The sequence below is a fragment of the Lygodium microphyllum genome, chromosome 19 (genome assembly GCF_053477565.2).
Source record: "Lygodium microphyllum isolate KBCC chromosome 19, Lygodium_microphyllum_v1.1.10, whole genome shotgun sequence".
Classification (NCBI taxonomy): domain Eukaryota; kingdom Viridiplantae; phylum Streptophyta; class Polypodiopsida; order Schizaeales; family Lygodiaceae; genus Lygodium; species Lygodium microphyllum.
The window spans coordinates 91,113,709-91,130,925 of record NC_141153.1 but is presented as its reverse complement, the minus strand read 5'-3'; the positions used below and the strand labels follow the sequence as shown (position 1 = coordinate 91,130,925).

The following is a 17,217-nucleotide window of genomic DNA, read 5'->3' as shown; positions in this document are numbered from 1 at the left end:
ATCAACATGCTGAAAACAAATTATAGCAACCTGAAAACGAATTACAACAGCCTAAAAATGTAGTTTAGCAACTAAATAATGAGGTTATTGACATTCCTTTGGATGTAGATCCATTGCCCGAGAATACAAATAATTGGGTGAGAAGGTCTACATGTGTCAAAAGACCCTTATAGAGGTTTGATCCCTCTTTGGACTACATTTTACTCACAGATGAGGATGAGCCTCTCGCATACAAAGAGGCACAATGCCATTCCTAACAAATGGATCTATAAAATCAAATGTCTGTCAAAAATAACAGGTATGCTCTAATACCATGTCAAAATAAGCAACAATGCAAAGAGATGTAGAGGCGATCAACCGCCAAGACCCACGGACCGCTTATTGTTTCAAGCGTTCCAAGCCGAGCACTAATGGCTACCTCTCACATAGCCGACCTCCACAATCCAAGTGCAAGCTTCAAGCAAACTCCATTCTCAAGCTCCATGCTCCAAGCTCCATTGCCGCGAGCAAGACAAGAGAAGAGAAGAGAAGAGAAGAGAAGAGAAGAATATGAAAAGCTTCTCCACCACGGTCCCTCACCCTCACACACTTACTCCCTCACTCTCACACTCCCTCTCTCAAGCACAAGCTCAAGCAAGCAAACAAGAAGAAGAAAAAGAAGAGAGCTACTTTTGGCCACACACAAGAATGAGATTCTCATTCACTTTTTAACTTTATATACAAAACTCTAAATCCCTTTTGAGCGGTCATCCCCTTATCCCTTTTTTTACATGGCCGGCGGTAGCCTAGGCCATTTTTCCCATTGTCCTCCTATCTTCTTAACTTCCTTCCCACCGCCCATTTACTTTTACAATTTGCACAGGTCAACACTTTTAAAATAAATCATGGTGCGCCTTGCGCTCTTTTACAAAAGTATTGACTTGTGCCTTTTCTTGAGCGCCTCTCCTTGATTTAGGACTTTTTCACACTTTTGTGTTTTCCGATTTTTCTTGGCGTGCCTTCGTTCTCCATTCCGCTTTTGCCCTGGCTCTGTCTTCTACTTTAGATTTTCCCGATTTTCCACCTTGTTCGTTTGAGGGTTAGCATTAACCCCCTCCTAGTTGAGGGCCAGTCCCATGGCACTTGTCGTAGGTAGCAAGCTTTGACATGCATCGAAGACGTGGGTGGAAGGAACAGCAGTGGTTTGTCTTGGAGTTTTAGTAGTGATGCGGATGAAGGTCGGTGGAGGCACGTTGTTGGTGTGGATGGTTGGTGGTAGGACTGTTGGAGCTGGGGATAGGGCTGTTCAGTGTTGGGAATTGCACTGGTGGTTGGCATAGGTGGTGGTGTGTGGGGATTCTGCACAGAACGATTCTTTGGTGGACTTGCATGATGAAAATGGACAAGAGTTCAAAGTTGAGTATTGATGAAGAGCTGACAACACTTTCGTTGGAGTCTTCAATACCTACAATTGGAAACCTCGCTAATGTGGTCTCTCCTTGGGGATAGTGCTAGTCTTTTTACCATGCACAAGACATAGTTTAATGAGTTTGGGAGACAGGTCAATGAACTCTAGGTGAGCCGAGAGTAATGCCTGCACTTGAGGATCCAAACTGTGTATAGTGTGGTTTAGATAGTACGTAAGTGTCTATGCATACTTAGATATTACATAGTTAAAAGACTGTTGGTTTGGTATCACGTAGCAACATGTGGTTGAGAAGTACACATGAAGGTGGATGAGACATCATTTGTGCTGTGGCAATATAATGTAGCATAATTGAACTCATCGACACCTTAACTTTTGGTAGTTGGTAGCTACTTGTATTGCTTGACGCGTACGGTGTACTTTCCATGGTCGTTCGTGCATTGCTTACCATGATCGATTGCAATGGTAGTGAAGTGGAATACAAAAAAGAAGTATGCAAATGGATCAGGGTGATAGATCTAACCATAGGCGAGACAAGCTCCCTAGGTATGTCTTGCCCTTGATGTGCCCTAAACAAATGTGGGAATGTGAAAAGGGCTAGGGGACTAAGGACGGAGCCAGCTGACCAAGGTCATTGAACGCACCTAATTTAAGGACCCCTAGGTGTTGTGCTGTGATTGTAAGTGCTTTTTCCTTTTTCTTTCATTGTTTCTTTCTTTCTTTTCTTTTATTGTCCTTTCTTTTTGTTTTCACTTTTTCTTTTTTCTTCTTTTGCTTCTCTCTCTCTCTCTTTTTTTTTTGAAAATACAACCATTGCAATACGTTGAGACCATCAACCTTTCATTTGGACTGGGAAATATAGAGAGTCAAAGGCTGTGAAAATGGATATTACAACGATGATTATATTATTAACCTCGTTGTTGGAGGAACAGTTGTGAAGATGAAGAGATACACTTGAGATTTTCCAAAACCTCTTTGTGACATGTGATATCGGTACAATTGAGATAACAACTGTTGTGAGCCAAATGTAGAGTTTGACGTAGAAAGAGAGAGTAGCCAATGACTATGCTTTGGGCCATGCAATGTGGATGGTCTGCAAGGGTGATTTTCGCTTTCGGTAGTGAGACTTCTGTCGTGGCTCTTTGTTCCTGGTATTTCTATTGCTTTTTCTGTGATGACTCTTTGTGGCGTTGGTGGTCTTGTGGCATCTTGAACATTAAACGCTTTCGTATAGAGACCTGTGTCGTCCTATATCCACTTGACAACTCGTGAGAGTACATACAAGTCATATGCCTCAACTATAATGAACAGGTGCAACGCAAAGAGACATCACTTATCTAAATCCCATGGTGTTGACTTAGATACATATCACATGTGCTTGATTATCTTTTTCTTTTGCTAAAGGCGTGAAATATATTAAAAGTAGATATGGAAGGTTTGTACAGTTGGGGAACCTGCCCCCTTTTAACTATCTAAAGACAAAAAGTCATGGCCAGGTAACACTTGGTAAGCATTTTATACAACATAGGGGCTATTCTATTTGTATGAGGCGGGGTGAGTTCGGATTATGAGGCAACGGGGCCGTTGCTGGTGGGGGGCTCTTATCAGGCCGAGCAAGGGAGATATCGGCTAGGACCCAAATGATGTAGTCCCTGGCCGCTGTCGTATCAAGAATGCTTTTAAATAATTTAGCAAATTCCCTCTTGTTTTTAGCTTCCTTCTCTTCTTTTGAGCATCTGGTGCCCGAGCATCTGGGGAGGGCCTGCACGGCAAGGGTCGCTACCCCCCAAGCATTCCCTTGAGCCTTCCTCTTCTTGGCCTGGGAATTTTGCGACCTGCATCCGGGCAATGTTGCTTTGAGCCTCGCCTCGGCGCATACCTCTTTAGGGCAAGCACGTAGCGTTCTGGTGAAGAAGCTCATGCCGTATGCTCCCTTCTACGAAGGAGAGCTTCTTTACAGGCGAGCTGCATTGTGTGCTCTATGATGGGCTTCTGTGGGGGAACCTACAAAATGTGAACCAAGGGTTAGGTCGTGAGACAGGATAAAACTATTCACATGAAAGGGATTAAACAATGGATTATCAAGCGCATATGACGAGAAGAGGTGAGGTGAGGCATGCAGTGTTTGCTGTAGAGAGACGGCCCCCGTGATGATGTTCGTCCGGCCTTGACTGCGGAGCGTATTCTAGCTAGTAACAGATCTTTGCGCATGCCAAGTTGCACAGACTGGTTGTGATGGAACGGGACAAGGCTCGTTCCCGAAAGGATAGATCGAAAACAAGGAAAAGCCTGTAGAAGGGAACAACGCCCTATGCACACCCTCAGAGGTGTTGGTTAGGACTTACCATGGCGGCCATGAGGACTGCATGCCCTCCACTTGGAGGCAGGAGTGGTCACACAACTTCTAGACGTGTGTTGAGAGGACCCTAGGAGCTCAACTTGTCAAACCCAAACTTTTCTCCCTGTGCTTGACTATCATTGCTTGTGTGTGTTGGCATTATCTATACACAGTTACAAAATTCATTGTTTATTTATATACATATTTATGAACCCACGTCACTTCGTGAGAATAAGAACCAATTGTAAAACTCGGGATTGTACTGGAGTACGGCACACGCATCCAATACTCGTGGCAGCTTACTCAATAACAACAGATATTTTGCAACATCGAGTAACATGGTATCTTGTCCGAGTCTACTCGCAACATGTAGCTCCTCCTCAGTGAGAATCTTATCAACCAGAGAGTTTTCTTAGCTAGTTCCGACTAAGTCCATACCCCGAATGGCAATTAGTACTCGAAGGGAAGTTGACACCACATAGGTTGGGTCTCTTTGAGACAGCCATTTGGCCAATCGCTTCTCTAAGACCGTCATAATCTGGGCTCCCAGTTCAGCCATTGTAACACAATTTTCAAACCAACGTTTTTCAAATCAGCTTTGGCCCTCTGATTGTCGCTTTAGTTGCTCTATCTCTAAGAGATTCAATTGGCTAAGCGCTTCATTGAATGTCACAGTTAAGCGTAGTTCGTCAATCTCCTCGTCAGAGATGAGTTACATGCGCTTATGTAGGAGTGTATCATAGTGGTCATTAAGATATTCCTGCTCTTTCCAAGATGGAAAACATGGCAAGTACTCTTCAAGCTACTCCCTAGGGAATGTGTCCATGTTTGCAAGGACGTAAACACATGCGAATAATTTGAGTTTAGCGTCCAACTCAATCAAACACTCTGTAACACTTCTATGAAGACCTGCTTGGTTGCTATCTCATGCAAGGTTCTAAGAGTTTCTCTAGACTTTAGCATAGCTGGGGGTCGGGCCTAGATAAGCAAGATTGGTCAATACCAGGATTGTCTATGTCCTCGGGGTTTTCATGTTTCTCCTGAGGCTTTGCTGCTATTGTGTCATGGTTCTCCTCAGATGTGACTGATATAGTTTTGTCATTCTATTGTGACAGTGTTGTATCCACTCTTGATTGGTCAATGTGAGTTCTATTATCGGTGGATTGATTGTTGCAAGCAACCGTTGGTGGTAATGGTTACTCTGATTTTTCAAAACACACGGATGTATCTGAGGTTTCACCGTTGTTAGGAGAGACGGCAATGGGTTTATTGGTGGATGGACTCGATGTTTTATTCCTCAACTCTTCAACGCTCTTGGTCTCAATCTTCTTAGTGTCTACAGCCACTAGCAACTGCCGTTGTTTTCGTTTTTTTCTCCTCTTTTTCTTGGGCAAATGAGATGTATCCTCTAAAGACTCAAAACCCTGAACTAGGTCAAATATTGACGTGCTTAGTTGGGCCTCAGCATTCTCTTCTTCTGGCATGTTCTTTTGAGACATAACTGCAGCCTGTTGAACAGCCTTGTGAGGTTGTGAGGGTACAACTGCCGCTCCTCTTGGGGAGTCTAGCTCTTTGGTCAATTCTCCTTTGTTTAGCTCCTTCTCCAATTCCTAATTGGAAATAATAGCCGCTAGTTCAGTGGACTAGCTATGTTGGTGGATTGTGGTGCCAAGTCCTTAAGCAAGTTGGAAGTGGTCGTGTCTTTTGTTGCCCGTTGAGCATTCACTTGTGTAACTTGAGCATTAGTTGAGCTAGTCACAATGGATTGAACAGGCATATCCTTAGGCTGAGAGCTAAGGGTGGTGTCACGTCCCACCTCTTGGACATTCGGAAGCTTAAATGGAGATAAGAGATTGGAATTGAGTAGCCGCACTTGACTATTGTTGTGCTTCCTGTGTTCATTTAGGGAAAGAGGATGTAGGAGACTTGGGACTCCTAAGTGGACTTGACACTAGCTGAAATATTTGCTCATGGTTATTAGATGGCTCTACCATTTGCTTTATTAAGCAATTAGCCTTATCATGGGTAACATTGCACCTATGGTGCTCGTTATCCTCTTGGGAAATCAAAGGCTCCTCGAGCACTAGTGGCTTTTGTGTATCCTCAACGATTGACAGAGGTGGTTTAGCAGGGGGTTTTGGTACCCAAACCCATCGGTTACCTGCATTATACCCTTAAGCACGTAGCAACGCTTTGAATATCCATCACGGTGTTGTGCTAGCTCTCCATCTATACCTTTGTCTATAAGGCTGGTTCTCTCTGTTCAACATGCGCTTCTATCAACTCTTTCAATAAGTCCTTGCCCTCATTACTAGGCTTGCCTGATATGTCAAAATATTCCTTGTCCTTCCCTTGAGGTTTGATGAGATTACCCTTACTAAAGGTTGTGATTATCCTTACACCTGGTAGTGTCAAGTGTATCCTTTGTGTTACATAATCAGCTTCACACTTTGTCACCCTTTTGAAGGGCCTTCCTAGAAGGGTTTCTTTTCCACAATAATCAATTAGCACTATTTGGGGGGACATAAAATAGGATAGGCAAGCTTTCAGCCTCAATAGTTACAAGGATTTTACACTTCCCAATAAGTGCTTGTGGGTATCCCCCATAAGGATTAAGAGTTGCAATAGTTAGTGTGAGCTCTGGTTGGCCTAGTAGGATCCATGCTTCATAGGTCAAGATATTAAAATCAGCTCCTTCATCAATGAGAGCATCAACACTATGCTCTCTTTTTGCAATGAGCTTGACCCTAAGGTAAGCTGGTGGTACTATGTCTCCATCTTCCGGGTCTTGGCTTGTAAATTCAAGCCTTCTAATACATGTATTTGAGTCCTCAACTACACAGCTAGATGTGGATTCTCTACTGATGTCTTGGGTCATCTATGCAGTGCCATTCAAGATGCATGTATTGTCAGGACTGTCATGTCTAGTCACCCTCGCTATTGTAGCTTGATGTTATTGCATTCCACCTTGACTAGATGCAGTCCAAATGTAACATATACGTGTTTTTGCGGTATGGCCTTTTTGCCCTTGTTGGCTAGATTGGCCCATTGAGGTTCTAGGGTCTCTGTTTGTCTTTGTTCGTGTATGGACTTTTGGTTGTTGTTTTGCAAGTGAGAGTCTATCCTTGTGCAGAGCCATTACTACACTAGGATCCAATTTGGAGGACCTGTCACGGCGCGCGTTTTCTCTCCAACCTACTTAGGAGAGGTGCGGAGAGGGCAAAGCCCCTTCTGTGGGGGTTGGAGGGAGGGGGGAAGGGGAGGGGCCAGCACCCCCCAGTCCACAAGGCCGTTACGCTAAACACCATGTGCAATTTGAAGGACCATTCGTAGTCAGGTTTTGAACTTCTTACTCTAGATTTCAATCTAGTGATAGATCTATGATGTGCTTTTGGCTCTATATAATCTCTAGATCGGTTTCAAGGTTTATAGGTTAAAATTTTGAAAAAATCCCAATTCGGCCCAACAAGTCCAAATCGCAGGGGCCGAATGTCCGATTCGGCCCGTCCAAGTGATCAAGGGCCGAATGAGAAAAGGACCGAATGTAATTGGTCCAAATGTCAAATTCGGACAATTCGAATATGGTTGTCCGAGGGCCGAATGGCCGAATGGTGGTGGGCCGAATCGACTAGGCCGAGGACCAAGTGATTTGTCCAAATGGAAGGCTTGGACCAAATGGCCAAGGGCCAAGTCAGGTGGGCCAAGTGCAAAGTTGGTCCACCAAGTGTGGTGAATTTGATTGGACTGAATGTCAGCTTGTCCGAGTGGAATTGGGCCAAGTCGACAAGGCCAAGGACCGAATATCAAGTTGATCCAAATGGTTGACTCAGACGTACCGCGCGGTGAGTGTCTGAGTCAAGTGGTCCGAGTCATGTAGGCCGAGGGCCGATTCTGGAACTCGGCCCAAAATTACCGTCACTCGGATGGGCCGAACGCGACGCGTTTTTCGCTGGACTTGCACAGAATTCGTCGGCCAAACGATCGAGGCCTTCCTACTGGTCGAGTATCTCTAGATCCTAGCTACTCATACAGTAGAGGATGTGGGAGCTCCTATAATGGGCAAAAAATTCCTCGACACAGCAAAATCAAAACAAGTCCACGCAATGAAACTCTCCCTCTCTCCCCAGTTCCCTGAATCCCTGAAATGCAAATTGAGGTCTCTCCTACCACTCTTGGCCTCTTATTACCCTGCCCAGGCTTGCATTCACCTTAGTCTTGCTCCCCTTACCAACATTTAACCCAAAATTTCATTTTTTGCCCTTCTTTTCTCTGTTTCAACCTGTTATACAGCAATAGAAAACCCTACTACATGCTCAAATGTTTTGCTCCTATTCTACCTAAATGCAAGCAAAAATCATAAAGAAAATACCTACACTACTCCTTTCCAAATCCAAAAAACCAAAAACCTACTTGCTAAGGAGATCGAATACCTCTTCAAACTCCCTCGCTTCCTACCTATCTACCTCAAGCACTGATTCGGGAAAAACCCTACTTTAATACTCGATTCAAAACGTGCAAGCGCTCAAGGCTTGAATCTGTTGGTCCCGGCAACGGAACCAAAATATAGAGGCGATCAACCGCCAAGACCCAAGGACTGCTTATTGTTTCAAGCGTTCCAAGCTGAGTACTAATAGCTACCTCTCACATAGCCGATGCAGTATCCATCTCTACGAGTGTAGTAAGCTTACCTCCATGCCCGATCGAGTTACCTCCTCTCCTAAGCACTCCAGTAGCTCCACGATCCAAGTGCAAGCTTCATCCTCAAGCTCCACGCTCCAAGCTCCATTGCCGCCAGCAAGACAAGAGAAGAGAAAAAAGAGAAAAAAAGAGAAGAAGATGGAGAGCTTCTCCACCACGGTCCCTCACCCTCACACTCCCACACTCCCTCTCTCAAGTACAAACTCAAGCAAGCAAGCAAGAAGAAGAAGAAGAAGAAGAGAGCTACTTTTGGTATGCTTATCGCTAGTAAGCATAAGAGCCAGGTTAATGCATTGAAAAGACAACTGAATTCAGCCTTCTCCATGAAGGATTTGAGTGTAGCTGAACTGCATTACCCCATACATTGGCATTCTATTCTTGTAAACATGTATCTATGCACATTTACCTGTTTAGAGAGTAATATCTGTCATATTCGTGACAACTCCCACAGTAGTCTCCTAAGGCAATCTCCCTTGCCTTCTTCACCACATATCCCCCCATAGCTTCCTTTTTCATCAACACCCATAGGTGGTTGGAATAGCTTGTCTATTTTGTGATGTGTTCCCCTAACCATCCCTTTTCATCCTTTTCCTAGAGACACAAATTACTCACAATAGGAAGAAAACTAACATTCAAAATACTCCCAAAGAAAAAACAATATTCAATATGGTACCATCCTCCTGCATCCTTTGTTCGATGCCTTAGCCTCTCCAAGGTGATCACTTGGGCTCCCTTGGCAAGACAACCATCGACTCTACAGTCTTGCAAGGTCACTAAGCACCTTGTACCTAATGCCTTAGTTGCTTTCGGGTGGGACATCTTGGGGTAAAAGAAAAATTAGGCCTGATCTATCTTGACTATCCCTTCCTAGCTGAAGTTTTGGACCTAAAGGGGATGTTCAGTTAAAAATATATTATAAACTTAATTAGCTCTTAATGACAATCCCAAAACTAGAAATTACCAAACTTTTATTAAAAAGAAATGTGATCATAGAGAATCTATGTCCCTTAATCCGAACCCTAATTTGGGAGAACCTAACTATCTATGAATAGACACATTGTCCACCACTCAATTTGAATCTCGTTTTACAAAGTGTTGGTACCTAAACTTTGTTGTCCAAACCCTACATGGAGGATATCTCAGTTCGACTTGTTGTCTACTATTGTTTGTTGTTGGTATCTATTGTCCAACCCTCCTCAATTAATGGCAATCTAATTAGCCTCTACATTTACTACATGTCCATCATCTACTGATGTTGTTCTGGATCTTCCAATTGTCACCCACCTACCATTGGATTGTTGAACTAAGTTTTCTTGTTTTAGATGTCACCCACCTTTGCATAGTATGTTTGCTACATTGAGCGTCATATATATTCATCATTCATTCATAGTTTCAACCTCCTCCTCGATGGGGCTCTCGACAAACCCTCAAAGATGCAAACATTGAGAGTATCGCAAGGAGTAGAAGTGGCATGCTTTGAGCTAAAAATGCATCACAAAGTGATTGGCTCTTTTAAACAGCCCCAAACCTCAAATGTTACCAAACTTTCATTTGAAAAAAATGTGTTCCTAGAGAGTTTCTGTGTCCCATAAGCAAAGCCCTAATTCAAGAGGATCCTTTTGCATCTATAAATAGATAAGCTACCCACCATTCAGCCCATCCTTGTTTTGCACAACAAAGATGTGCTTGATCAGTGTTAAGACGGGCAAAAGACCAGGTATAATCAGCAAACGATGCTGATGATGCTGACATGGCAGCTCTATAGATGGCTGAACAGCAAAACACAGCAGAGATGTGCTTGATCAGTGTTAAGACGGATATAATCAGCAAGCGATGCTGATGATGCTAACATGGCAGCTCTAAAGATGACTGAACAGCAAAGACACAGATCTACAGCAACTTTTCAGGCAAGGCAGCAGCAAGCTGATCAAAACACAACAATTTGCTGACATGGACAATTGGGTGACAGTAGTTCTAGGCTGCATAGCAGCATCGGAAGGCTGAAATCTGAAAACCCAGGCTCGTAGACCCTCTTTGGCAGCAGCCATCAGCTGATGTAGGAGCTAGACAAGGTGAAACTCCTCCATAAACAGCAATAGGGCTTGGACAACAGGTGCCAAATGGTAGGTAGCAATGATCGGCAGCTCTAGTTGAGATCCTCTACGAACGGGGTGTGAACAGCAAAGAGAGCACTTGCAAGCTGCAAACGCAAGATTATAGCTGAGAGGAGGCAACACGCCTATTTACAGAAAGTTTGGGCTCTCCCAATTAGGGTTTGTGCTTATGGGATGTAGACACTCTCTAAGAACACATATCCTTTTTAATAAAAGGTCTAATCCATTAATTATTTGAGTTTTGGGGCTATTTTAATAAAGCTAATGCATTTTTGGCTCATCTTGGGCTGGTTTGCAGCAATTGGGGCAGGTTTGCAACCAATTCCAGCAAGTGTAGTGATCCAAAACATACAAGGAACAAGCAAATTGAGCAAGCGACAAAAAAACACAGCCAAAAAGAGGGTTTCACCCTGCCCGTCACCTAACTTGCCTAAAACATCGGTTCCAAAAAACCAAAATGGCCGTCCCATTTCCGCCAATCCAAAATGCCATTTTTGGAAACTATGACAGCATGATGGTCCATGACGATCTCGTCCGCATGAGGCACATTCAGGAGAGTTTTTGCACACCAATTACAAGTTGATGACTCATGCCATGGCAAAAAAGAACCCATGTCAATTAAAGAAGCTATGCAACATGACCATTGATCATAGGCCATGGAGCAAGAATTAGAGGCCATTGAGCGGAATGTCACATAGGAGCTACTGCCTCGACTAGCCAAACACAAAGTCATTCAAGTGAAGTGGGCGTTCAAAATAAAATATCATAGTGATGGTTCTTGGACAAGCACAAGGCCCAATTGGTGGACAAGGGGTTTGCTCAAAAACCCAGAGTGGATTTTGATGATATCTTCACTACTACTGCATGGATGGGGACCAACAAGGGTGTTCTTGCTATGGTTATCCATAGGTGATGGTCAATCTATCAAGTTGGTGTGAAGTTTGTGTTTCTCAATGGAGATTTGAAGGAGGAGATCTATGTTTAGCAACCTTATGGGTTCACAATGTCAAATGCCAAGGGATAGATGTACAAGTTAAAGAAGGCTCTTCATGGCTTGAAATAGGCTCCACATGCATGAAATAAAAAGATGACACCTTTCTTCAAGAGAGGCTGGGTTAATGGACATCACACTCTTATCCCATTCTCTATGTCCACATCTCATGTGGCAAAATACTTGTGTTTGTGCTTTACATGGATAATCTCACTTTGACAAGGACCACACCTAAATAGTGCAAAAGACCAAGGATTCCCTCATCCAAGAGTCCGAGATGACAGATATGGGGTTCTGACACTTCTTCCTAGGCCATGAGATATGGCAAAGTGAGAGGCAAATTCTCCTTTCTCAATAGTGGTATGTTCAAGAATTATTGACAGCTTTTACAATGGCTGCTTGTCGACCAATTAGGTGCTTTGAGAGTGATACACTCACACATGCACTCGTGTACATATTTTGCTCTCAATTCTCAATATTCAGTGTTTATCTTCTTTAGAGTTTTCTTTTTGTTCGTAATGGGTAATTGTATTTATTACTATGAATATATCATTTGAAGTCACAAGAGAACTATATGTATGGCAAAGATATTGAAGAGACCACAACATGCCAAGAAGACAAATCATCCCTAGAATTTGGAAATGAGGCTTGCATATTGTGCTCTTGATTTTTGAGCATCACTTGCAGGGAAACAGCTTTATACCAGAAAAACCCACTTAACTTATCCACCAGAGGCTGTTCTGTTGTGTAAACCCAAATACAGTCAGCCAAATGGCACACATTGAGCATTCTACCTAGAGGACTCTATCTGATATTAGACAACAAAACCATCCCAAACTATTTTGAGCTTGTGAGACTAGTTATGAGAAAATGTAAAATCTTGAACTTCCAAATTTTGTCTTATGACGTCAGAAAGACATCAGATTAGGTTAAAGCTCAACATACTTTACTTGATGGAGATCAAATACAAAAACGTCAAAGATGGCCCATATAACTCACCATTCGTTTAGCTCCACGATTGAGAAAAGGCAAACAATTGTCACTGCTCTCTATAGGCACACTTTTCCTTCGTTTACTTCTGATATATTTCTCTACCAATGCTCTTACAAGGGCCTTCTTAGATGAATAGGCTGAAAATGACCCAAACTTTGCTAGCTTAGTTCTGTTTGAAGCATAAACTAGCTGTCGCCGTTCTTGTTTACTCAGGCTCAAACGCTTCAATGAACTCCTCAGAGTAGGACCAGCTTTAAATTGACATCCAGCAAAAGACTGAGCACAATTTGGCAGCTCACCTTTGCTGTCAATTTGTCTCCTCTTTCTGGTAAAAGCACTATTTCCCACCAAACATCTTTTCTTCTTTGATGAGGACAGTGCAAGCAGCAGGTTTTGTTTTGCCCTAGTATCTGTAACAGACGAGCATGCTCTCACCTTTCGAATCAGTCCTTTTATATTTGGATCTGTTACAGTGTCCTGAGCTTCTGGCAGTGCAACTGTTTTCAAGCATGGAGAGATCTTTCTTTGATGTTCATGATCTTCCATTTGACTTGTTTGTTCCACTGCATCAGAATATGAGAGGTTTTCTTTGGGGTCTGCATTCATTGCCATAGAGCCTTCAACTTCAGGTGGTGTGGTTGTTTCAGAAAACCTTAGAATGTTTCCTTGATCGTCATTGTCTTTCTTTGTGACCTGGTCAACTCCATAAGCATGCAACTTCTGATCAGCTGCTAGCTTGCTGGCTCCAAATAGCGATGCCTCTCCAGGCCTTGATGCCGCAACATGAAGATCAGAACATGCTTCTCCGTCCCTGTGATCTGTAGGGAAATGCATTGTGCCAATATTCCTGGTTCTAAGTGCTGCACCACCATAAAAAATAGGATTTGGTGTTGAATTACACAGAGATGTCCAAGAACACTTATTATCAACCCTAGGAGATGGTAAATCTGCTCTTTTGTCGCACATAACTTCAGGAGAGAAAGCATAGCCCTGTTTGGTTGTGATTACTAGCTCTTTCCTGGAAATCTCATTCAATGTGCCATGTGCACACATGACAGAAACGAACTCTGTTGTCACACCACCATGCATTTGCGCACATGACTCGTTGACTTTAGCTTCAGGAATTCCATTGACAGGCATTCCATTGACAGGCAGCTGAAGAGAACGATCAGTAAGTGTTGAATTACCTGAACAATGCAATGGCTTTTTGTTTTTGCGGTAATAGCATTTCCGAAGCTGTGTCCATTTACTTTCATAAGGTGACCTTTGTGTCTCCTGGCCAGAGGTTAACGACTCTGTCGCCAGCTCCTCTTCGTCAGGCACACTATGCAGAGAGAACTTCACAGGCCTTGGCGGAAACTCAACAAGACGAGAAAACGGAACACTGTTCGGAAAAGAATCGGAGGAAGCCTTGATAGTCAGTCCATGCTCGACTGCTGCAGGTGAAGCTGGAGCAAGCGGAGAAGGAAAGCAAAGCTCTACGGTGCTCATTGTTGCAGCAATTCGGAGCTAAGCCATTGAGCCCTGTGGACGGAAACTTTTTATGTTTTGCAATTGAACATTAAGCATTGTACCAGAATGAAGCCCGATGAAGTTCTAATTTGGCCATTGGCAATCTTAAGAAAGATAACTGCTTAAATGCTAGGCTAAAACTGTCTCGTGAGGTTGCATATCATCATAAATTGCTACAATTCGGGAAAACTGTTCATGCGACCTCTGAACCAGGAAAAAAAACGGCATAAGGAGGCTTTGCATCTGTGTAGGCTTAGCAGCGAAGGTGCTAAACTTGTACTTCCATGAAAAAAACCTGGAGCAAGCTGGTTCAGAGGAAAGGCATTTTGCGTAGAAGAGGATCCGCTTGATCAGGTAATATGCTATTGAACAATGCAGAATTTGAGAGTCTGTGTGCCTGTCCTGTGAGGAGAGCGAAGAGGGATGTGCACGAGATAGACACAGAGAGAGAGAGAGTGTGTGTGTGTGCGGGGGGAGGGAGAGAGACACAGAGATTCGAACATCCAATTCGGCGCCCGTTTTTTGAAACTTCACCTTTTCCAAAAAGGAACACCATGCCAGGCTATGTCTTTAGTAAACCTTCAAGCTTTTATCTTACTTCTTTATCTTACTATTATATTATCTATACTATTAGTTAAGGAGAGGTGGGTGGCCCCACCTCCCCCACAAAAAAAAAAGAGAACACGGGGGCGGGTGCCCTCCCCAAAAAATCGTGCCGGGACGAGTCTAGGCGCGGAGCGCCTAGTTTTAGTTATAGGTTCAAAAAACCCCAAACTTTCAGAGGGTTTCCCAAACTTATCCCTTTTCCAAACCTCCTTTTTCAATCAAAACCTCCTCCCCTCCTCTCTTTCTCATGTGCAATATCTCATTTTCTTTCCCCTTTCTTTTTTTTCATTAAAGCCTTTCCCTCACCTTCCTTTTTTAAATTAAAACCCATTTCCCTCTCTCTCACTTATAATCTCTCTCTTTCTTTTCCCAGTCCCTTTTTTAATTAAATTATTCCCCCTTCCCCCTTCTCTCTCTCTCATGTGTAGGGCTTAGGCTCTCTCTCTCTCTCTCTCTCTCTCATGTGTAGGGCTTAGGCTCTCTCTCTCTTAGATTAAACTTTTTAATGTAAACATTTTATTTAATTAAAATAAGGAGAGAGAGAGAGACGGAGTAAAAAAAAAGAAGAGGAGGGAGGGAAGAAAAAAGAGGGGGAATAGAGAGAGAGAATTATAGAGAGAGGAAATATAAAATTTGAGAGAGAGAGAGAAAGGAAAAGAGAGGAGAGAGACAAAGAGAAGAAAATGAGAGAGAGAAAATAATAATAATAAAAAAATTAAACACAATGAAAAAATTATAGAGAGAGAATATAAAATTTAAAAGAAAAGAAAGAATTATAGAGAGAGAATATATAAAATTTAAGAGAGAGAGAGAGAGAAGAATAAAAGAAAAAAGGAAAAGTGAGGAGAGAGGGGGGAGGGGGGAGGAGGGAGAGAAACATAGAGAAGAAAATGAGAGAGAGAAAATAAAAAGAAGAATTATAGAGAGAGAATTTGAACATAGAGAGAGAATTATAGAGAAAGGAAAGAGAAAAGAGAAAAAGAGAAACCTTCTTTTTAATTAAAATAAGGAGAAGGAGAGAGAGAGAGAGAGAGAGAGAGAGAAATATACAAAGAGCAAAAAAAAAAGAAGAGGAGAGAGGGGGGACAGAGACAGAGAGAAGAAAATAAGATACAGAAAATAAGAAGAAGGAAAGAGAGAATTTGAACACAAAGAGAATTATAGAGAGGGGAAAGATAAATGTTAAAAGAAAGAGAAAAGAAAAAAATTTAAAGAGAAGAAAAAAAAGGGAAAAAAGAGGAAAGAGAAGAAAAAGAGAGGAGAGGGGAGAGGGGAGAGAGAGAAAGAGAGAGAGAAGAATAATAAGAAGAAAGAGGAAAAGAAGAAGAGAGATGGGGAAAAAGATAAAAGAGAAAATACTTTTTAAAATTTAAATATTTTTTGGGAGAGAGAGAAGGAGAGAGGGGGGAAGAGAGAGAGAGAGAGAATATAAAATTTAAAAAAGGAAGAATGAGAGAAGAAAAAGATAAAAATTAAAAGGGAGAAAGGGAGAGAAGAAAAAAAGAAAAATTAAGAGAAAGGGGAGAAGAAGAAAAGGGGGCGAAGAGAGAGAGAGAGAGAAGAAGAGGAAGAGAGAGAATATACACATAAAGAGAGAATTATATATAGGAAAAATATAAAATTAACATACTTTAAGAGAGACTGAGGGGGGGAGGGAGGGAAGAAAGTGAAAGAAGAAGAAGAAGAAGAAGAGAGAGAGAGAACATGTAGAGAGAATTATAGAGAGAGAAAATATAAATTCTAAAAAAGAGAATTAAAAATAGAGACGAAAGAGAGAAGGAAAAGAGAGGAGAGAGAGAGAGAGAGATATAAGAAAAGCGCAAAGAGAAGAAAATGAGAGAGAGAGAGAGAGAGAGAGAGAGAAAAGAAAAAATTTTAAAAAGAGAATGAAGAGAGAGAGAGAAGAAGAAGAAAAAAAAAAGGAAAAAAGAGGAGAGGGAGAGAAAAGGAAAAGAGAGGAGAGAGGGGGGAGAATAAAAGGGGAGAGAGAGAGAAAAAAAAAGCAGGGAGAGAAAAGAGAGAGAGACAGAGACAGAGACACAGAACCAAGAGAAATGCAAGAATAAACTAAAATAGAAGGCAAAGAAAGAGAGAGAGAGAAAAAAAATTAGACATAGGGAATCGCACGGCAACTTCGCTTTGCCACTTCAAGGTAACGAAACTATCGCGAAGCGGCCTAGCGTTCTGTGCGTGCGAAGCGCGCGTGGAACGCTAGTTTAGTTAATGTGATACGAAGTACTTGAGAGTTGACTTCTTTGCCATTCTTACTAATAACGGATCATCCTACCTAAGAAAACTGTGATAACTCTTGAAAAGATTTTTCGAAGGCCTAAATTTAAGGGGATATCCAGTATTTCCTACGACATTCAAGATTTTTTTCGGGAGAAAGGCTGTAAAGTATTGCACTAAGTTGCTACAGAGCATGTATATTTAATAAAAATTCCAAAATTTGGCTTTGAGAACTAGCCAAAGTATGATGTTTTCAACCGTGAGAAATGTGTGAGATTTAAGTATGCTATGACAAGGAGCATGGAATATAGCTACTAGCAGTTGGGGTGGC

At 42.3% G+C, this 17,217-nt stretch overlaps 1 protein-coding gene across 1 annotated transcript in view; it reads right to left on the bottom strand.

Annotated features, from left to right (window-relative positions):
- The window catches only part of LOC148020145 (uncharacterized), a 73,018-nt gene extending 58,422 nt beyond the window's left edge, over nucleotides 1-14,596 (bottom strand). Inside the window, exon 1 of the mRNA XM_087700430.1 lies at nucleotides 12,546-14,596. Within this exon, the coding sequence (XP_087556556.1) occupies nucleotides 12,546-14,030 (1,485 nt within the window). The 5' untranslated portion in view covers nucleotides 14,031-14,596. The remainder of the gene's footprint in view (nucleotides 1-12,545) is intronic.
- Between the last annotated feature and the right edge of the window lie 2,621 nt (nucleotides 14,597-17,217).